The sequence below is a fragment of the Helianthus annuus genome, chromosome 17 (genome assembly GCF_002127325.2).
Source record: "Helianthus annuus cultivar XRQ/B chromosome 17, HanXRQr2.0-SUNRISE, whole genome shotgun sequence".
Classification (NCBI taxonomy): domain Eukaryota; kingdom Viridiplantae; phylum Streptophyta; class Magnoliopsida; order Asterales; family Asteraceae; genus Helianthus; species Helianthus annuus.
In genome coordinates this window covers 26,791,710-26,814,890 of record NC_035449.2, presented here as the reverse complement: position 1 = coordinate 26,814,890, position 23,181 = coordinate 26,791,710, and the positions used below count along the sequence as shown (strand labels likewise).

The following is a 23,181-nucleotide window of genomic DNA, read 5'->3' as shown; positions in this document are numbered from 1 at the left end:
ATTCATTTTCTCTACACTTTTCACCCTTATACTTTTTTTTTACAACTTTGTCACAAACCATTTTTTTATTATAATCCTAATATTTCAACACTTTAAACTTTGGACCTTATACTTTTTCATCTTTTACAACTTTGTCGTTTTATGTTTCAGTCTAAATATTTTGAGTAAACACACTGCAAAGCGTGTGTGTGGTTCAACACTTTTTTGCCGTTTAACGGCCTCGTTGCAATGTGCAGGTACTATTAGTTATTATTTTCTACGTTTTACGTTTCGGTATAAGTTTTGCGAGGTAGAGGCTGCAACATGCATGCGTGGTTTAATGTTTTTACGTCTACTTTTTATTCAGGTTTAATGGTCCCACTCCAAAGCGCAAGTCTTAAATACTAGTTTTACTAAATATATTTACTGTTTTCTTAAATATACATAACGTACTAAAAATATTCTTTTATTTTTATATTTACTAATTAACTATTATAAAACCATAATCATAATGTCATAAATAAGTAATACAAAGGAATAAAAAGAAACCCTGCCGAACAATTACAAGAGGGATCCTCTTCTACTACTAGGATGGCAATCGGCAAGTATCATGTTTTTTTTTGTTTGAACTTTTAGATTGATTACAATAAAAGAAACAAAAAGTTGTCATACATGTACGTCAATGTTCGGTATTAGAACTCATAATATTTTGATTAAGCGTTCACATTATTAGTTACTAGTGATTAATTAATATAAGAGTTAACTTTCATTTTGCTCCATGTAGTTTGGTTATTTTAACGGTTTTGCTCAAATAGTTTAAAAATAGCCATTTTCCTCCCTGATTTTTCTAACTTATCTTCATTTTGCTCCCGGCCTCTAACTCCATCAGGGAGGAAACTGACAACAAACTCGAAAGATCAGGGAGGAAAATTACTATTTTTAAACTATTGGAGCAAAACCGTTAAAATGAACAAACCACAGGGAGCAAAACGAAAGTTAACTCTAATAATATAATCACAACAATGTTCTTTCTAAGATATTACATAATTCTTTTATAATCTATCAAATTGGACATGTAATATACTGCCAATCACATTGTTTCATTTAAAAAAAGGCTATCACTATTCTCAAACCTCTACATTTTATCAAACCAATAAAACACGGTGAAGCGAAGTTAACAAAATCAAGTAATCAATCACTTTTTGTTGTATTTTGATTTTATAGTAAATTCTAAAGTCATCATGTGTTGTTCAAATTGAAAATAAAAGCTAACAAGTTAGTGAGATTAAAAGACTTAAATAAACACGTAAATTTAGATAATGAATGATTTGCAGATGATTGTCGGGACCTGAGCCCCGTAACTTCACTCATATGCTACGATATAATCTTTTTGCCTTGTTTCCTTTGCCACGTAAATATAAAAATATAAATATAATAAATCAAGAGTTAAAACTAAAATTTTGAGTTCTTTAACAATAAATAATGTTACAACAGATTCAATACAACTTTTCCAATATTATTCATCAACTTCAGAGTACCTTTTTAACACGTTTTTACTACCAATTTAATGTTTAAACTCAATATACCTTTTGGGTAACAACTATGTTATCATTTTTGTAACTTCGGACCACCATGGTATAAGTGTAGAATATTTTGCAGAAAGTAATTAATGTGAAAGTTGCCAAAAATGTTATTCCGGCATTAACTATATCTATGTATAAGTAGTGGCTTAGTTGTCACTTTCATTGCATTGTAATTATCATATGGTCCATGACAAATACCCAAACGCAAAGAATTTGTCTACAAATATTCCAACCCCATAACTTTATATGATCTATCATCCTATAAGTTAGTTTACCACTTTTTAAAAGAAGACGAAAGCAAGCCATCATGGGTCTAGTAGCAACTAGTGTTTTATGGATTGCGATTATATCGATTATGTGTATCGATGTAATCAGAGCCCATGATGGATTTGTTTCATGTATGAATGATATTATCCCATTCGTGAATACATCAAGTTATGTGTTCACGCGTGACATGCCAATGTATTCATCCCTAGTGTCGTCTCCACACAACCCAAGATGCTCGAATTCGACTGCTTCTAAAAGGCCAGTCGGAATTGTTACACCAAATAACATATTCGAGATACAAGCGTCTGTTATATGTAGTCGAGAGCATGGATTGCAAGTCAGGGTTCGAAGTGGGGGGCATGACTATGAAGGGTTGTCATACCTTTGCAAAACACCATTCGTGATTATCGATATGAGAAACCTTCGGTCGATTAGCATAGATATTAAGCAAGAATCCGCATGGGTCGAATCAGGGGCGACACTAGGGGAGCTTTACTATAGTATAGCACAAGAAAGTCAAACTCATGGGTTCCCTGCAGGGGTATGCCCGAGTGTTGGTGTTGGCGGGCACTTTAGTGGGGGCGGCTTTGGTGCTATGGTTAGGAAATACGGCCTAGCGGCAGATAACGTCATCGATGCTTACTTAGTTGATGCCAAAGGACGTTTTCTCGATAGGGAATCGATGGGTGAAGATCTTTTTTGGGCCATTAGAGGAGGTGGAGGGGCGAGTTTTGGTGTTATAGTCGCGTGGAAAATCAAGCTCATTAGAGTTCCACCAAAAGTCACGGTGTTCAACGTCTACAAGAATATGGATCAACACACCATCGATATCATCCGTCATTGGCAACACAAAGCGCCCAAGATGAAAAACGAGCTCTTCATCAGAGTACTCATTCAATACGTTCATAACGATACCAATCCAAATATTTCGGTTCAAGCACTTTTCAACTCGCTTTTCTTAGGGGAACTCAAAGACCTAATTCCGCTAATGAATGAAACTTTTCCTCAATTAGGTCTAAAAGAAAAGGACTGTCTCGAAATGAGTTGGATCGAGTCGGTTCTCTTCTTAGCAGGCGGCTTAAACAAAACCGCGGAATTGTTACAAAGTAACAAAACCGACCCTTACGTGAGCTACTTCAAGGCAAAATCCGACTTTGTGACAAAACCTATACCACAACATGTGTTTGTACGGATCCGAGAAAAGTTTCATCAACAGAAACTCATTTTCATGATAATGGATCCATATGGCGGGCGGATGAGCGAGATATCAGAATCGCACATTCCATTCCCCCACCGAAAAGGAAACTTGTACAACATACAATACTTGGTCAAATGGGATGTCAACGGTGTTCGAGCATCAAACAAGCATATACATTGGCTCAGGAAGTTGTACAAGTACATGAGACCTTATGTCTCAAAACACCCAAGAAGCGCATATGTTAATTATAGAGATTTGGATATCGGAACAAACCCGCAAGCGAACACGAGTTACTTGGAAGCCAAGGTGTGGGGTGAGAAATACTTCAAGGGAAACTTCAAGAGGTTGACAAAAGTTAAGAGCAAAGTAGATCCAGATAACTTTTTCAGAAGTGAACAAAGTATCCCACTTCATCAAGATTAATATGTTTATGCACATTAGAGGGGTATTAGCGTAATTTGCATGTGCATCATGAGTAAAAGTTGTCAATTCAATGAATCGAGGATCACTATTAAGTACTAACTATACTATGTTCATGAATTTTGCTTCAGTTTCCCCTCAAATGGGCACTCAACAGTTGAACACTAATCATAAATAGAATATTCCTAATTTATTAAAAAAAAATGAGAAACATGGTTGGACCCAAACTAGACGTGTACAAAAACCGGTTTTAGGATCGAAGATGGAAAAAAAACAGAAACCGGTTTTTCAAAGGATTTTTAAAAACCGGTTTGGGCTTTAACCCGACCCGGCGGTTATACCGGTTCTTCGCGACACTTGTAACCGGCTTAAAAACCGAACCGAATTTAGAAGGCCAGTTTAAACGGTTTTAAAACCGAACCGTTAGTACTAGTTCGGGTTCTCCTCGTATCAAACCGGTTTAAAAACTGAACCGGTTTTTGAAAAACCAGTTTTTGTGCCAAAAAAAAACGAAACCAGTTAAAAAACCAGACTAGTTAAAAAAAAACGATTTGTACACCTCTAACCTGAACCGTTTCAACCTGTGGCTAAATAGTGGTAAGTTTTAAACCGAACCAGTATTGACCCATTACCCAACAGTCGCCGCCTACAATTGCATACTATGAGTCAATACGTTAAGAAGTACGATGATGAACAAAAATAATATTCCTCTTTTATCTTTCATATATGCAACTCGCGCCTTTTGGTTTTTGAACCAAAGGGCACCATACCACTTGAACAACTATGTTAGGGCAAAAAAAAAATAACCGACTGCCTGAAATGATTAACCTTCAAAATACTCGGCTAGATCAACTGCCAATAGCTACAAAATTGATTGGTTTCAACTACAAACGACTCTTCAAAATGTGGTTGCAGTAATGATGGGCTATACACTTCAGCAGCTAAGAGGCATCAGGAGTTAGGAGCCTAACTGACAGTGACTTTCGCTCATCGCTCAGCAAAGAAAACCATCTTTGTATGCAATCTGTTGCGGACCTTACAGGTGGCGGCAGCGTCGGCAGTTCTAAGCTGTTCTTGCAAATTTCCTGAAAACTGAGAGGTGTTGTACCCAATAAAGCCGTTACAGCAGCAAACTGGACGGGTAAACTGATTTCGCTTGAGATGCTCTTGGATATAAATGATATTAATTTGACTCTAATACTCTCAACGCCAGCATCTTGGATTCCATTAGCATCAATACCAAGTCTGTAATATAACAAAAAAATTGATCAATAGAATTATGGGTATAGAAAATGATGACTATTCAATAACTGAAATGAAAGAGACTCGTCTCTAAAATTAAGGGGTGTAAATCAGTCGGGCAACTCGTGCGCCACTCGAGATCGGCTCGCTAAAAGCTCAAATCGAGCCAGCTTAAATGAGCTCGAGCCTATGTTGAAGCTCATATAATAAACGAGCTCGAGCCCGAGCTTCAAATACCCAGCTTGACTACCCTTGCGTAGGGCTGTTCAAAAAGCTTGCTCGAAAAAAGCCAGCTAAAAAAACTCGATCTGAAACGACCTCAGCCAAGCCGGCTCATTTTGTAACCGAGCCGGGCTTGAGCCAAGCTCGGCTCATTGTTCGGCTGGTTGGCTCGTTTAACTTCGAGCTCAAGCCGAGCCGAGCCGAGCTGCCTCATTTAATTTCAAGCTCGAGCCCACCCTGGCTCGACTCGGCTCGTTTACAGCCCTACGCTTGTGAGCCCACACAAGCCTTTAGTATATATTAATATAAGAGTTTTTCTTTTTTTATGATGAATACACAAATAAATATTATGTCAAATCATACATAAACTTATAACAAAAAATCTAAACAAAAATATTTTGTTATATATAAAGTTGTAATAAGTAATATAGAATTATATATACATAAATAATTACAAAATGTATATTAATAAACTAATTCACAAGCCGAGCTCAGGCTCAACTCGGCTCGTTTACACCCCCACTCAAACGCAAGACATACTCTTACTCACCTTGCCATTTGGCCTAGAAGTACAAAAATGGAAGTCAAAAGAGTTTCCTTAACACACGCTTCCGACATCTTCAACAACTCACTGACTATGTTCTTGCTAACCCAACCCCAGCTCTGCACGTCAAGAATAAAGCACACCAAAAGTTAGTACATCCAAAACTAAAGCAAAAAATCTAAAAGAAACACAATAAACTATTAAATAAAGTGTGTGTATATATATATAGTAAACGACAAATTTCATACCGTCTTAGTTGCCAACAACTCCAACAGGGACATGACATCACCCAAATCAGATAAAGCATCATCAGAAACTGTTAATGATGTGTATGTCTTCAAGAGAATAGATGCAAGTTCTTCCATGGAAACAGCACCAATAGAAAATGGACACTTGTCACATGAAGGGAAGACTGATGACACATTTTCACTCTCACAGAATATAACTAAAGATTTTATTACAGTCATAATCAAATTGTAGTCACCATGGTTTAACAATTTTTCTCCACATACATAAGCAAACACATGTAGAAGAGTCAAAGTCAAAGGACTGGTGATGCGAGAAAGGGTGTATGACATCTCACATAAAAAGTCAACACGGTCAAAAGCATCGCAAACAGAAGCTAAAAGAACTGCCCCAACCACCAACGCATGCGGTGAAGCTTTAGATTCAGGCAATGATAGTGTCTCGGAACTTGTTTCTGTACTGCAAACCAGTATTTCTCCATTAATAAGAAAATTTTGAACCAGAGTGATGAGTTCTTCCAAGCCGCATACTTTTGAAAACCGGGCTCTTGTCTCTTTATCGGACAACACTGCAAACCAATGATAAAAGATGAAATTATAAAACTTGAAGAAAATCTGAATCTATAATTATCCAATATGACGGACTACTTGGCAAAATGGTCGGTTGGGTCGGGTAGGGTAGGGTAACGGGTCAGAATGGTTGATTTAAAAATGGTTATCGGGTGGTCAGAATGCCATCGGGTCAAAACGGGTCGGCTTAGAAGATGCCAGAAAGGTACAATCTTTTATCCAGTTTCTTTTTTAGCATTTTCTAAATTACAGGTTCATGTTGTGTTTGAATACATAAATTTGGATGACAAATGAGAGTTTACGTTCATGATGGTTTTGACCTTGACGATGCACTTATTTTATGATACTATTTTTTGTTTTTATAAGACATCTGTTAATATTATAAACAAAAACGGGTCATTTTGACTCATAGTTATCAAAGGGGCGAGGCCTAGGGTCTAAGCAAAAGGCACAAAAAAGCGTGGGCCTGAGGAAAAAAAAAAAGCGCACTTAAATAAAAGGAAAAAAGTTATAATATATTATGTAATGTAAAAGAACACGCCAGGCAATTTTAACCTGCCATCCGAAAATTGGGTTGATACGGGTCATTTTTTAAAAACATATGGGTTGATATGGGTGGCTGTTTGTCATTGAATGGGTCAGACTGGGTTGATTGAGACAACCCATTCTAATGAAACAGGTCAGAATGGGTTGGTGTTATTATTCAAACGGGTCAGCATAGGCAGGTGTTATTTTTCAAACTAGTGACAATGGTTATTCTTTGCTGCGCACACGAGTGAGTAAGTTGAGATAGAAGATAAAGAACTTCTGAACAAATCCAATGTCGCAACCCGGTACGAGCGTAACCCATGCGTAATCGGCACCGGAATGTGCGTAACCTGCATTAAGCACGCCAAACTGACGCTTAAACGCGCGTAACCCGCACCGGTCACACGTCGAGTGTTGGGTTAAGTGCGTATCAAAGCTGAGTTACGCGCGTTACGCGGCGCATGGTGGGTGTTTTCCGGCGCCGGTACGCATGACCGGCATTTAAACACGCATAACCAACGCCGCGCGCCTACGCGATGCCTACATAAGCGACGCCTAAACGCGCGTAACAACACCGGAATGCACGTAACTGAAATTAAACACGTGTACCTGTTGATTGAATGCGCGTAACCCGCAGGATGGGTTCGGGTTAAGATGAGATGAGAAAAAAATTAAAATGTTTAAAAAAAATTAAAAAATACTAAAAATGTAAAAAACCGAAAATTAAAAATATATAAAATATACAAATTTAAAAAATTAAAAATACATATAAAATAACAAAAATTGCAGGCGACATGTATTTTTTGGTTATTCATGGGACCTTGAGTTTCATAGAAAAAGATATGTTTGAATATTACTTAGTTAAATTAAATAATGCTCTACATTAACCATACACGTAAAATTGGCTTCAGCGTCAAGTAGTAGGCTAGTGAATTAGTATGATTCACACATTAACACTCAATCTTTATGGATTGCTACTGAATTTGCATGTTTGCTAAAAATCTTAGTCATCTTAGTGTTAGTGTAATTGTTTATGGGTCGTCGAATGTGAAAATATTGTTTCAGGTGATTATTTCATGCTTCCAATACACACCTTTATTAGCAGAATGGGCAACTGCCAAAATAAAGATAGAACTATGTGCTCGGAGTGTATCAAATTATCAATAGGCCCGATTCTCAAAGTTGGTTATGTAAACTTGGACAACAAGTTATAAGAATAACCAACAAAGGAATAAGAAGATCAGATGAAGAAAAGGAGTAAAGTTAAGTGTATACCCACCCAGAAGATGAAAGAGAAGTTGTTTCGGTTATATCGCCATGAAAGTGAAAAACGCTAAGGATTAGGGTTGTGCGATTGTGTTTTGAGGGCAGCGCCCATCCTGACCCGCTATGTGATTTTGACTTACCCATTCTGACCCGCCTGAATTTTCTACTTTATTTACTTGGCCCATCTAAACCTACTAACACTTTACTTCTGCCCCAAGACAACCCAAACTGTTATATTAAATGCCCATCATGACCCAAAATTTAGTTAATGGGTCAAAATTGCCAGATGTAATGACAGCACATACCTTTCTTCAATTGTTCAGAAACAATACGTATACTGCGACAAAAGTTCCCATCATTCGCATGGTTAAAATTGGTCAAAGCAATGCTCGAGAAGCTCTTCAAGAACAAAGAGAAGAACGCACAGACTTTTTCCCTGATTAAAAAAGAAACAAAAACACATAAGCACATATTCTAAATATTCAGACAAACGATTGAGTAACAGGGTACTTACTTAGGTGATAGAACTTCATCTGCAGAAAGAGTAGCTATTATGTTTTTAACCGCTAACTCAATCTGAGAAAACGCACAGCAATGAGTGCTAAAAGCTTTTGTCATGTGAAATATTTCAGAAAGGCTCCCACCGTCTCTAATATCCGAAAATACAACAATAGACCAAGGTTCTATTGCAACAACAGGGATCTCAGATTCCGATGGTCTAGAGTCATCTAGATCAATCACATTGCTTTTGTACTCGATGTTCGGAAGAGTAGGCGAAAGAGGCCGTTCAACTGCAGCACGATATCGTTCTTCCTCAACTTCACTATCAAAATTAAGCAACTTCATGCAGTCGCCATCAAACGTTTTCTTAAAATTCTCAAGATCCACATTTTCAACTGTTCTTATTCCCTCCTCTTTGTTATGCTCAATAGCCAATGGTAATTCACACACGTTCTTTGCTAATTTTGAATGCCGTGTTTTACCCTCGGATGGCAAATGCTCAACAGATTCACATGCATTAAGAACACGCTTTCGTTTCTTGGTGTTCACATCTTTGTTTCTAATGTTAAGAGCGTTTTTAACATTATTATCCACCACCTCAGCATTCTCACCGGACAACCGAGATACAGGCACCAACTGTCGATCAGAAAAAGATGCCATGCTTGAAACAAGAGCAAAACTGTCTATATTTTTTCGGTTACACAGAGGCTCCATTTTAGAGGCAGTACCTGAGGTGGACTCAGTACACGTCCCAGATATCGGAACTGACGGGGTAGACGCATCTAAATTCGGTTTGATATATTCAGACGGTTTTATAACCTTTAAAAGTTCTTTTCCCTCTGAAATCACATTGCCATTCTGTGAATAAACAACAAAAAAACAACAGTTTTATCAATATATTGTAACGACGAAAAAAATAAAAAAAAAATGCATGTTGCACGACCATAAATACGGTAAAAAGCGAACCTTTTCGAGGCAAGATTTACCTACATTGCAGACGTCAAAACAGCTACAGAGTCCTACGCGACTTGAAAACCGAGCAAACTCGAGCTTTAGTCGATGAAGTTCTTCTTCAACTGTTTTTTTACACTTCTTTTCATGCTCGACTACTTGGTTGAAATGCTTTCTTCTATCCTTTTCAAGCTTCAATCTTTTCTTTAAAAGTTTCATTTCGGTTAAACTTTTGGAAGAAACAAGATCCGGGGTCACTTTATGTTCATTTTTGGTCCGCTTCAGGGTATCTTCTAACCGCTGTGCTAACTTATCAGCACGGGATTTTTCTTTCACGGCCTGCAGTTTATACATTTCTGCAGCCTTTTTATACTCCGTTTCTTTAACCATATTCAAATCTACACCGTTTCCCACTAAAATTGGCTTCTGTTTTATATTTGTTTCGTAATTTTCCATTTCTTTTTTCAGCTTATCGTACTTGTTTCGACAATCATCTAACTGCTGTTGAAGACGAACGGCATTTTGCTTCTCCTCCAAAGCATGTTTCGTACTCATTTCCGCAATCTTTTGCTGGTCTTCAGCTTTCTTTTTCTCTTTAATCGATTTTTTCTTTTCGGCTTCAAACTTCTTGTTTGCTTTTTTAAAATTTAAACCCTCCGAAACCAACTTTGCTTTTGCTTCATCTGCCTCACACTTTAACTTTTGCAACTGCCGTGCAAATTCCTCCGTTTTTTTCCTTTCAACGTCAAATAACTTACGTTGCTCATCAACTTTACTTTGCTCAGCCTTCAACATTTCTTTCACTTTGTGAGTGTTTTTCTTCTCGGTGTCGGCTTTTTTTGCCTCACAATCAGCTCGTTTTCTCTCGTTTTCATACAGCTCTTTGAGCCGCCCAATTTCTGTTTCCAAATTCTGATGCTCGGATTTCTGTGAGCTTAGATCGTTATTCTTTTTCTCGGACTTAAGAACTTCAACTTCCGCCTGTTTGGTTTTTAAAGTTTTCGACATTTCATCAGCTCGTTTTTTCTCCGATTCCGCTCTAGCTCTCTCTTTTTGAAGATCCTGCGTTAGCTTTTTCTTTTCGGTTTCGGCTTTTTTTGCCTCACAGTCAGCTCGTTTTCTCTCGTTTTCATAAAGCTCTTTGAGCCGCCCAATTTCTGTTTCCAAATTCTGATGCTCGGATTTCTGTGAATTTATATCGTTATTCTTTTTCTCGGACTTAAGAACTTCAACTTCCGCCTGTTTGGTTTTTAAAGTTTTCGACATTTCATCAGTTCGTTTTTTCTCCGATTCCGCTCTAGCTCTCTCTTTTAGAAGGTCCTGCGTTAGCTTTTTCTTTTCAGTTTCTACGTTAAGCAACTGAGTTTTAAGATTACTTAATTCGTGCTCGATCTTGCTTTTCTCCACATTGGCTCGTTTCTTTTCTTCTTGTAGGCAGTTTATCTCCTTTTCCTTGTCAAAAACACGTCCTTTAAGAAGTACGAGTTCTTCACTCGTACTTTCCGATACTGAACCTCCTTTTTTGCTCAATGACGAAATCTCAGCCTTTAGGGTAGATATCTCGTTCTCTATTGAAACTCGAGCAGCTGATTCTTTTTCTTTTTCTTTCCTTTCATGGTCAGTCTGCAGCTTCTCTTCTTCATAAGCTGCAATCCATAAAATGTCCAAAATAATACTATTACTCACTTTTATGTAGTAGTCTAAAGTAAAGCCTCGATAAACGAATACCCTTAACCAAAAAAAAAAATATCCACTTAGCAAGGTTATTCATTTATCGATAATACTTTAGCCCCTTTGACAGTATCAAGGCAATAACGTATACTTGTATAGTTGTCTTTGACAGTAAGTTATAAGAGTAGATGCTACGATTCTCTATATGAACAAAATTCAGTCATCTAATGAGTAATTAAACCGTTTCTTCTTAGAAACTGAAATGAGATCATACATTAGCAGGTAGCTCGGTCCATAGTTGTTAATGGCGAATAGCGACAAATAGCGATAAGGTAGCGAATCACGATAAATAGCGGGCACTATCTTATAAATAGCGATACACTAGAAAAATTTTTAAAAAATAAATTATATGTATATTATATCAAAATACCCTGGTATATACGCTATTTTACATGTATATTTAACAAAAACCTAAAATCCAGCTATTTTATTGCTACATTTAATCACTATTTATATTAAAAAAATAAAAATAATAAAAAATAAATAAACTGAAATCCCGCTATTTATGGCTACATACCCTGTAGCCTTTGACCTATACACTACGCTATTCGCTATAGCGACCATAACGACCGCTATTGACAACTATGGCTCGGTCCATAAATACTGATATTGCTATCAACCTCAGTTATCGGTTTTAGAACAAATATGTCTTTTTACATCAACTATACGATCCCAATAGCGACTCATTTAACCCTAGAATCAAGATGCAATGTTCCCATTGTCCCTTTAATCTCATAAATCCACCCAGTAATGTTGCCCAGTTTTCCTATGGCTATACATACACCATTGTATTGTACCCTAAATATATATATCAATTATATAATTTAAAAGGAGTCTAGAAATTACAAACTACTACATATTCTTAGTTTCTTACCCTTCTTCAGCTGCAGTTTTTCATTCTGCATCTTCTCAAACTGTTGCTCATAAATCCCGACCGCCTTCTTAAGCGCGAGCCGACCATCTTCCGTCTTCTTTAACTTGTGTTGCAGCTTCAAAAACCTTTCTTCCCACTAATACAACATTAAGTAACTATCAGTACCCAACCACAAATAATCAAACATAAATTTATCAAAAATCGGTCAAGTACTAAACCTAATTTCTCAATTAACACAATTAAATGCACAAAAATCGAACAAATTACCTTGGTACAACAAGGATTGGTGGTAGATTCAACTTTCAAGTCGATGTTGGCCGCCATTGATACTAATTCTAGGGCATACGCCCATCAGTAGCTACTGCATCGATCTGAGTGTGCTAAACCCTCGTAGGCCGCCTGTGTAAGTAAAACCCTTTCTTCTGTGTATTAACTTCTTAGTTCTTGCACTACACCTTCAAACGTTGTGAAATCTTGCTTTAAACCGCCATGGGGTTTGTTTTTCTATCTAAATTGGCCACGATAGGTTTTGTATTTTGCAAAGTGGGGATGTAATTTTATTTGTTCAAAAGTTAGAAGTTAGAACTACAAATTTAACTCAACTTGTAGATGTGTTTTTAAAAGTTTTGATCTTTCAAATTAAAGGTTTTAGGTAAAGTAGTGTGACATGTAATATGATATGAAGTGATATATATGATTTAAGGAAGAGTTTGGTATTAACCGGTATTGAAAATCTTAAAAAATGGGTATCGGTATTTAAGGGTAAAACCCGGTAAATATTGGTACTGAAAACGTTACATGTCAGTACCGAAAATATTTCGGTTTGGGAAATTCGGTATCGGTTTCGAACGGGTACCTGGTACCATTTGCTCATCCGTAACATGATTAGTGACATGACATGATATGATATGATATGATATGATATGATATGATATGATATGATATGATATGATATGATATGATATGATATGGTTAAAGTCGCATGTATAACATTAGTGGAATTAATTCCTTCTATTTTACTCCTTTGACCGTTAAACTAAAGGTTCATTTGTTATATATTTTAAACACAAACATAGTTGGTGGCGGTAGGTGTGGTCAGGGGCGGATCTACGTTGGAACATCGGGTTCCCAGGAATCCATTCGATTTGTAGTTTTTAGTGAAAACCTATATAGAAAACTGAGTAGGAACCCATAAACAAAATTGCCTTGTGTCCAACTGGTATAGCACGCCGTTTCCATCCTCAACATGCAAAGTTCGACTCCTGCATTACGCATCATTTGGAATTTTTTGTTCTACTTTTTAATAATAGCAAGACCCATATCAGTTCGATTTTTTTGCTTTTTTTAGGGTTAAACTAAAATATAGGCTTCATCACATCATCAGGCGAACAACGAACAACCTATTCCCTTTCAAAATCTCTCACAATCTCTCAAGTATGTTAATATGCTTTAATATGTTTCCTCCATGCAAACACCGAACAACCTCCTCCCTCCTTGAAGAGGTATGGTCCCAATTCCCTACCTACATGGCAGGGACCACACCACTTTTGTGCACACAAGGCATCCACGTCAACGAAACACTCCAGAAGCTTCTAGAAACTTCTGGATGATTCACAGTTGGCACCAAAGATGCTCTATCCGACATAAAGGACAACACGTGTCACCACTAGCAGAATGCCACATAGGCCTGCGACAATTCAGGGAGCAGCACTGACAATACCGGTACGAGGTATCCAGCGCAGGCGAATGCAGGAACGCCACGTGTACCACTACACCTGCCATGACAGAGCAGACCAAGAGGATATTCCCCTTGGTCGGACAGCTGGCACGCGCTCACAGCTGGCACAGCTGCTCCATCCTTCTTCACCCTCCGGCTATAAATAGGACCCTTCATCATTCAGGTTCAGGATCTTTACTCTCCTTACTCACTCTACACACACACTGTTTATTTCCTCTCAGAACAGTACTTATTCTCACGCCGGAGCCTGGTTAAGAGGGAAAACCCCCTTCCCCCCTCTTAACGAGACTAACGGTGTTTACTGTTTTGCAGATCTCGAGCCATCAATACGAGTAGAAGAAGAGGTTGAACCCATTAGACGAAACAACCACACTGATTGTCCTAGTGTTTTAACATTGGCGCCATCCGCTTTTTTACAAAACCACTCTCACCTCTTTTCTTTTCTAAAAAACACTCGTGAAAATGGCAGAACAAAATCACTCACACCCAGTCGACGGAGAAGTTTCTTCCTTTGAACTCGTTTCGGACACGGCACGCGTCCAAAGGGGTCAAAGGAACGAGACCATCCAAGAGGGTCAGCTGAACAACGATTTTCCACCCATCTTTGGAAGTGCATCCAGGGCTGTTAGCCAAACCACAACTGGACCCACTTTCCAAACACCAGCAAGAATTATCACTCAAACCACAAACGGAGCTGCTTTCCAATCTCCAACGGGGATATTACACCAAACACCTCCGCCGATGCAGACTCTAAGCCATGGAGCAGGCCCCTCTGCTCCATCGGAACAAACACAACTCAACTACTCTGCACTTTTAGGGCTACCCGAGGGAAAAACTCTGGCTTCCTGGTATGCCGAACAAATGGCGTCCATAAACCTCGTTTATACGCAGCTCAGCGCACAACAAGCCCTGCTCCAAGCACAGGCTAACCAATCAGCATTCGTAACTCCACAACCGAGGTCTCTGAGTACACACACGGCTCAGCAGACAAATGCGTGGAACTTACGTCCAGAAAGAGGACCAGTGCAAAATGTAAGAAGACCTAGCGTACACGACACGCGCGATACCTATGCTGAAACAGAGAGCAACTTCGTGCAAAACTCCAATCCACAGCGAAGGCCGATCCAAACCTGTTTGGGTGCGCGCAACATCAATACGAGTAGAAGAAGAGGTTGAACCCATTAGACGAAACAACCACACTGATTGTCCTTGTGTTAACCAGTGTTTCAAGTGTGAACCCATTAGACGAAACAACCACACTGATTGTCCTCTCAATACGAGTAGAAGAAGAGGTTGAACCCATTAGACGAAACAACCACACTGATTGTCCTCTCAGAAAAGATGATGCGCGCACACTTCATGAGGGCGGTCAAGTGTGACGATTTGGTTAAAAGAATCAAAGGGAGAGACGGAGGACCCAAAGATTGGGAAACCTTCATAGAAGCAGCCAAAACCATTGCGCAGACAGACAGGCAGTTGACCGGTGACGACCACCGTCAACGCGCGCACAACCATAACGATCGACACAACAGAAGGGGCATAAATCAACCCTGGAAGGCCTCTGGGCACAGAGAAAGAAGCCCCCCACGGGACGACGCACGCCACATGATCAACCAGATAGCCCATCGAAAGGAAGTGAAGCGAGAAAACAGAGAAAAACAGTGGACTCCACTGACCAAAACACCTTCTGAAGTCTTGGCCACAGAGAACCATCAGTTCAAACCACCTTTGCAAATGCGCAACAAGAGAGGCCAAGACCCAAATCTCTTCTGTGAATTCCACAAAGATACGGGCCACTTAACCGACGACTGTTTCAGTCTAAAGCAAGAAATCGAGAGAGCCCTGCGAGATGGAAAGCTCACTCATTTGGTCAAAGGCGGAAAGCGCGATTACCGCCAAATACAAAGAAGAGATGGGGGCCAGATAACAAAAAGCTCAGAAAGCTAGAAACCCACATGGTGCAGGGAGGTCCACGAAGACCAAGGAAAAACTACAACAAGCGCGCGCAAGATGATTCATGGCGCGAAAGGCAAGTTATTTTTCCAGTTGTTAGGGGGTCCAAGAGAAAAGCGACCAATAATCATTCCGGGTGTGGTTGGCCACTACCAGACAGATTACATCTTCATTGATCCCGGGAGCACCGCGGATATCATATATGAACAGTGTTTCAATCAATCTGATCAAGAGGACAAGGCGCGCCTAGAGCCAGTCGATTATCCACTAACTGGTTTCTGCAACGAAGCCGTCTTTCCCCTAGGACAAATATCATTCCCGGTGTTGCTTTCAGACGGGAGAAACTCAAGAACTGAAGAAGTCACATTCATGGTATTGCCGGCGCACTCAAGACATGACATCCTCCTAGGAAGAGAATCCCAAGGAGACTTCAGTATGATCTGCTCTGCACCACATTCCGTTGTTGGATTCCCCACCGAAACAGGCATTGCGCTGATATATGCAAGTAAGGAAGTTTTAGCAACAGACGAAATCAGACCGGCCAAAGCAAGCAAGCCAGCACCGCGCATAGAGGCAGAAAAATGGGTATTGAACAGCGCATACCCAGAACAAACAGTCACTCTGGGGCCCGCCATGTCCGATCTGACGCGCGCGGCGCTCAAGAAATTACTACACGAAAACATGGACGTGTTCGCCTGGACACCGGCTGATATGGTTGGTGTTCCACGGCACATAGCAGAACACCGTCTAAATGTCTCAGAAGACGCAAAGCAGTGGTGCACGCCAAACGCCACCTGGGCGACATCAAACACGATGCCATGAAAGAACAAGTGCTAGAGTTGCTAAACGCAGGAATCATCAGAGAAGTCAGGTACCAAACATGGGTAGCAAGCCCAGTAATGGTAAAGAAACCAAATGGCAGCTGGAGAATGTGTGTCGACTATAAAGATCTGAACAAGGCATGTCCCCGTGACTGCTACGCTTTACCAGACATAGACGAGAAAATCGATTCTTTGGCAACATTCCGGTGGAAATGTTTTCTGGATTGCTACAAAGGGTACCATCAAGTTCAAATGGCCGTTCAAGACGAAGATAAAACCGCATTTCGCACTCCAACAGGGTTGTATTGCTACACCAAGATGCCGTTCGGCTTAAAAAATGCAGGCGCAACATACCAAAGGCTGATGAACGAAACATTCAGTGACGCCATCGGCAAGTACATAGAAGTGTACATGGATGATCTGGTAATCATGAGCAAAGAGGAGAGCGCGATGCTGGCAAATATCCAGAAGACATTCAACACGCTACGAAGCGTAAGTATCAAGCTGAACCCAGCAAAGTGCTCATTCGGAATGGAAGAGGGGAAGTTCTTGGGCTTCATAGTCACAAAAGATGGTTTTAAGGTAAATCCAGAGAAGGTCCAAGCCATAGAAAGGATGCCTTCACCAGCAAACATCAAAGACATGCAGAAACTAGCAGGACGATTAGCAGCACTCAATCGTTTTCTAGCCAACCACGCCGCAAAATCCTTCCCATTCATCAAAACCTTGCGCAACTGCATGAAGAAAAGCCAGTTTCAGTGGACTCCGGAAGCAGAAGGTGCGTTCCGCGAGATGAAAGATTGCCTCATAAAACTGCCAACATTAACCGCACCAAACAAGGGAGAACCTTTGGTACTTTACCTGTCAGCTTCAGACAGGGCAGTCGGGGCTGTACTACTCGTCGATCGTCAAGGTGTTCAAACACCAGTATACTATGTGTCGCGAACCTTGACCGATCCAGAGACCCGGTATGCAATCATGGAGAAGCTAGTCCTTGCACTGATCTACGCTTCAAGGCGCCTGCGCAGGTATTTTGCTAACCACGTTATCCACATGTTAACAAACTACAACATTGGAAATATCCTTGCAAGGCCAGAAGTATCAGGAAGGTTAGCCAAATGGGCAATAGAACTGGGAGGTCATAACGTGGTTTTCAGGCCAAGACCATCAATCAAAGGCCAGGTCTTGGCAGACTTTATGACAGAAGTCCCAGATGACAAAGACAGAGAATGTAAGGCGATGGAGAAAGCCGAGAAAAAGCAAACAGAAGAACCATGGTTGTTGTACACAGACGGTGCATCTAACGAAGATGGAGCAGGCGCAGGGCTCAGGCTAGTGAGCCCAGACAAACACGAGTTCACATACGCCATACGCCTGGACTTCAAGAGCACAAACAACGAAGCTGAGTACGAAGCTTTCCTGGCTGGCCTGCGATTGGCGATCAAAATGGGAGTCCGACATATCGAAGCGCATGTGGACTCCATGTTAGTAGCAGGCCAAATCAACGGCCAATATGAAGCCAATGGCGATATAATGGCACTCTATCTCAACCAAGCGAAAACATTGCTACAAACCTTCTATTCGTACAAGGTGCACCACATAAATCGAAGCGAAAACAAACCGGCCGATGCTTTAAGCAAGCTGGCATCCACAAGCTTCCAGCACCTAGCAAAAGATGTGCGCATAGAGGTCTTGAGCAATCCATCCGTTCCACTGAGAGAAGTAAGCGTCATCCAGACAGGAACAACGTCCTGGATGACGCCGATAATCATGTACTTGCAGTCAGGGATACTTCCAGAGAACAAAGCTGAAGCGCGAAAGATCCAATACAAATCAGAACACTATCAAATGGCAGACGGGATACTGTACCGAAAATCGTACCTTGGCCCACTGCTACGATGTGTTGACGCCGACGATGCGAACTATCTAATCCGGGAAGTGCATGAAGGAATCTGTGGTATCCATGCCGGGCCTCGAATGGTAGTGGCAAAGGTGATGAATGCCGGATACTACTGGCCCGGGATGCATCTCGATGTTGTGAAAGAATTGAGAAAGTGCAGTGGCTGTCAGAGGCACGCGCCAAAGACCATGCGCCCCAAGAATGAACTAGTGCCCGTAACAACCGCATGGCCTTTTCAACAATGGGGCATAGACATGGTAGGCCCTTTCCCAGAAGCTCCGGGGCAGTCAAGTTCATAATAGTCGCGGTTGATTACTTCACCAAGTGGGTAGAAGCAAAGGCACTCGCATCAACCACATCGGCAGTCGTCAAACGATTCATATGGGAACAAATCATATGTCGTTTCGGCTTACCCCTAAGAATCATCACCGACAACGGAACAAACTTTGCAGCAGATGATCTCGAACGATGGTTCAAAGAATTGAACATCGAACACACCTTCTCTTCGGTTGCGCATCCGCAAGGGAATGGTCAAGTCGAGGCAATCAACAAAAGCATTGTCGATGGCATAAAGGCAAGGCTCGGTGAAAAACGACGAGGATGGGTCGACGAACTGCCCAGCATACTCTGGGCCCATAGAACAATGCCAAAAACAAGCAATGGTGAAACGCCTTTCAGCTTGGTCTATGGGTCTGAAGCGGTGATCCCAGCAGAAATTGGGCTACCATCTCCGAGAATGCTCTCCATGAACCTAATCAACAACGACGAAGAAAGGAGGATCGATCTGGACCTCCTAGAAGAACGGAGGGAGATGGCAGCAATCAACGAAGCCAAGTATAAGTCGAAGCTGGAAAAGTATTACAACTCCAGAGTCCGAATCTGCACCTTCAATCCGGGAGATTATGTCCTAAGAGACAACGAAGCATCCAACGCAGAAAAGCCCGGAAAACTGGCTCCCAAATGGGAAGGCCCATACATAGTCGATGCAGTACTCGGCAAAGGAGCCTACAAACTACGCACCATCAACGACAAAGAGGTTCCACGAACCTGGAATGCCCAGCAACTCCGAAAGTGCTACATGTAACACAACCATGTAATCGTAAAGTGTAACACCTCGAATTTTTGTGTCCAATAATGTGCTAACACGTGTCATTTGGTTACACGTGGCATTGATATTAAATAAAGGACTAATTTTGACAAACCTTGAAAGTATATAAATTCGAGGGTTATAAATGTCAACAAGGGTAAATATACTGTATAGTAACCCTAAATAAATGCTTGAACCTTCAAACGAATGTATCATAGATCGTACGAAAGCGAAACACGAAAGAAAGTGAGAGATTACGAGCTACAGGGGTTAACTGTGTCAACATGTTTAATTATACCTCTGAGTGACCCTTTAACGTTCCCAAGGCTTTGTAACGGTATTATACACTCACCAAAATATAATATATAAATTTCGCGAAGTTTCGTCATGAAACGAGAAAGTTACGATCGAATTCGTAGGAGAAGGGTTAAAAGCGTCAATAATGAAAGTTAAGGCTTTCCAAATAATTAATAAACTAACCGGGGACTTTATAATGCGGATAAATAACACGAGGCCCCTATCGGTGAATAACCGAGGGCCAAACCGCAAAGTTACCCCTTCAAACCCGAAAGGTCAGGTAAATCATTACGAAAGATTTCGTTATTAATTACCGGATTCTGATAATCATTACAAAAGATTTAAAATTTCTGGAAATCTGGCCTCTCGCGACCCGCGTTAAGTAATAGCCTAAGTGTAGGCGGGTCGCGAGCCTCCTAAATTACGCGCCTGATATTTGAATATCAGGCGACCCGCATTAAACAAGCATGGAACTTCCATGCGGGTCGCGTAAAGTGCCCAGATGCAGAAAGTTATAGTTCCTTGCCTTTTGGAGCTTGTGAACGATCATACACATAATTAATGGAGCATGGGCGCCCCCTACTCGACCCATACCCCTTAGGGACACCTGCCCATGATCCATGATCAGTATAGGCCAATGTGGAATGATCTTGGGGTTCATTTTTCACTATAAAAGGCCATGTTGTGGTTACAACATTCACACAACTCAAAACACAATTACTGATCATTCTAAGAAGCTCCCAAGCCTCCATCTCTGCTCTATAAGCAAGACTCAACTTCTGTAAGTGATCTAACCCTTTGTGGTTTCACATTCCCTTAGTAAATGGCTAAAAACCAAACCGTCGTAAATACGGTTTGACTTTAAAATAACTCAGTAATGGATCAGTCTTATGACGGATCAAAAGTAGTTTTGAGTAGGTAATTATGTGGGTAATAAACCTCTAAAAGGGTTCCCCCTGATCACCACTCTAACTATGTCAAATATCGAGTCAAACGTGCGGTTAAAAAGTCAACAGAAAGCTATTTTAGCGATTTATGCATAATCTGTAATGTATATGTTATGAAACCTGTTTTGACACTTATAAAACATGATATTAAGTATATAAACTTGTTTGCGCTCGTTTGAATCGATCATTTGCTATATTGAACCGGTTCGGAGCCGAATGTCGCAAGAGTTTGACTTTTGCTTTGACTTCAGTTCTGACCCGTTTTAGTGAGGTATAGATATACCTTAGGACTCTCTTAGGACCAGGTTACATGATGGTATCAACCTCTGTGATCGGTTCATGAGTTATCCGAGTCTTTTGCGCAATTCCGTTAATCGCCTAAAAGTTGACCGTAACGCCATTTTGAAAATAAAACGAGTATTTCGGACACGTGAACGGACCAGAACCTTGCTTACTAAATTATAAGCATGTCCTTAAAGTTTCACGTCAATCCGAGGTCTAGAATGAGAGTTATGCTAAATGACGCATTTAAAGTAAACTTTTGTAATAAACGGCGCAATTAGCATAACACCTATCTAGACCAAGATTTCGTCACCAAAACTTTTACCCACTGTATTAAAATAATATTTTGGGAATTTTAAAGATTTTTAATAATTTTTACCTCGCTCATAACCTGCGGTTATGGCTACGGTTCGGTAAATACCGAATATGCCCTTTTCGGCCAAAACATGAGTTCTACAAGGTCTTTTGACCCGATTCCAGTTGCTACTGGTTCCAAATAATAAATAAAGTATTTTAAGCTTTATAAGCTGTACGGGAAACTCAGATTTCCTGTAGAACTCGAAAAGCCCTTTTAAAGTCTTTAAAATGACCGAAAAACCCCTACGGGGCATAATATTAACTTAAACTCGTTACGGGCATCACGGAAGGTATCCTACTGATACCACAACCTCTTTAAGGCATATTGACTTAGGAAATAAGCGTACGACTCTCATGGTTAACCGTTTCGCCTATTGCGCGCACGGTTCGGCTTATGAAACTAGTTTTCATAAATTAGCCGATACGGGTCAAATTATATTATTTGGGCCCCAAAATCCAGAGTGTGAACCATAAACCCATATAAAACAAGTCTCTGAACTTGTTGGGTCAGAATCGCACTCCATTCTCGGTTTTCGCCTTTTCACGCGATTAAACCATATTCACATATCGGAACCAACCGGTCTAGGCTACGGCCATTATAACGACTCGTTAGGATTCTAAGAGGTTAATTAAAACCTTCGTTCCAGATTAGGAGCCCCAGTAAAAGCTATCGGTGATTTAATCCAAATTAAGGAAATATACTTGCAAAGGTAAATACTTTTGACTTATTTCCCCTATACGGGCTTGGGTTACGGTATACTAATACCGCTTGATTGAGCATTATATAATTCCATCGCTTAGGTGGTTAATTGATTAAATATGATCGGCTCATTTAAACAGTTTTGTTTCTTAAAAGCCTTTGGGGGGTTTAATGACCGTTGTCCCGGATATCCTTGGCATCATTTTACGAAATGGCCACGACCATCGACATCCCGGTGTAGGCGTACACCCGGTATATATTGTCGACATTAAATTAAAAGACGTAGCCGTTGGTTTTTATACTACGGTTTTACGCAATGTGGTGTGTCTATAAATCTTTAACCCGGCACGACCCGGGCTACTGAACGCATAAAAGAACATGTAAAACGTTCACAAGATTTTAATAATTTTCCCAAGTTATAAAAGAGTTTGTGCCTTGTGCATTCAAATCAATTTTAATAAACATTTTCAAATGTGTCAGTTGAATGTATTTACCAGTGTAAACTGACGTATTTTCCCCAAAAAGATTAAGTGCAGGTACTATACGAAATTGGCTGGTATTAGCTGCCTAAGCATCACGAATAGTCTCGCAAACTCGATGCCGTATCTGAATGAACAATATTTTATTATTTTGATCCGCTGTGGATATATTCAACTTCTGTAATACATTTGATATTACAACCAGAGGTTGAAGTTTATATATTTATCTTAAGTTTCCGTTGTGCATTATATAATTGTGTGGTTTGACTATATTGTTGCCAACATCGTCACGGTAATCCCCCACCGGGCCCACCGGTGAGACACGTGGAAATCGGGGTGTGACAGGTTGGTATCAGAGCCAACGTTGAGTGAATTAAACACTACCCTATTGTGTTTAATCTCAATGACACAATTGCACATACTTGAGTCTAGACAAGAACTTAGGACAAAATTGGAATAACAATTCGAAGAGGAATAACAAAGTTTTGTCTTTTTCTTT

General features: G+C 40.3%; 2 protein-coding genes across 3 annotated transcripts; one reads left to right on the top strand and one right to left on the bottom strand.

Moving 5' to 3' along the window:
• Positions 1-1,898: 1,898 nt before the first annotated feature.
• Positions 1,899-3,549, top strand: LOC110932218 (berberine bridge enzyme-like 22). Its single transcript, XM_022175570.2, has one exon. It carries the CDS (start codon positions 1,918-1,920, stop codon positions 3,448-3,450), a length of 1,533 nt encoding a protein of 510 aa, XP_022031262.2. The 5' UTR covers positions 1,899-1,917; the 3' UTR covers positions 3,451-3,549.
• Positions 3,550-4,137: 588 nt separating this feature from the next.
• Positions 4,138-12,667, bottom strand: LOC110930006. Of its 2 annotated transcripts, none has more exons than XM_022173214.2 (8): positions 12,389-12,667; positions 12,122-12,257; positions 9,532-11,162; positions 8,579-9,423; positions 8,370-8,500; positions 5,704-6,269; positions 5,462-5,574; positions 4,138-4,692 (listed from the first exon to the last, which is right to left on the bottom strand). In XM_022173214.2, exons 1-8 carry the CDS (start codon positions 12,443-12,445, stop codon positions 4,389-4,391), a joined length of 3,783 nt encoding a protein of 1,260 aa, XP_022028906.1. In that variant the 5' UTR covers positions 12,446-12,667; the 3' UTR covers positions 4,138-4,388. The 2 variants fall into 2 exon arrangements, with proteins under 2 accessions (XP_022028906.1, XP_022028907.1); XM_022173215.2 differs by having other exon boundaries at positions 9,556-11,162.
• Between the last annotated feature and the right edge of the window lie 10,514 nt (positions 12,668-23,181).

Coding starts and splice junctions, on each gene's coding strand:
- LOC110932218 (XM_022175570.2), top strand. CDS start 1,918: ATGTGTATCGATGTAATCAGAGCCCATGATGGATTTGTTTCATGTATG.
- LOC110930006 (XM_022173214.2), bottom strand. CDS start 12,445: ATGGCGGCCAACATCGACTTGAAAGTTGAATCTACCACCAATCCTTGT. Junction 9,424..9,531: donor GTAAATCTTGCCTCGAAAAG/GTTCGCTTTTTA, acceptor GTTTATTCACAG/AATGGCAATGTGATTTCAGA. Junction 4,693..5,461: donor CTTCTAGGCCAAATGGCAAG/GTGAGTAAGAGT, acceptor GTTATATTACAG/ACTTGGTATTGATGCTAATG.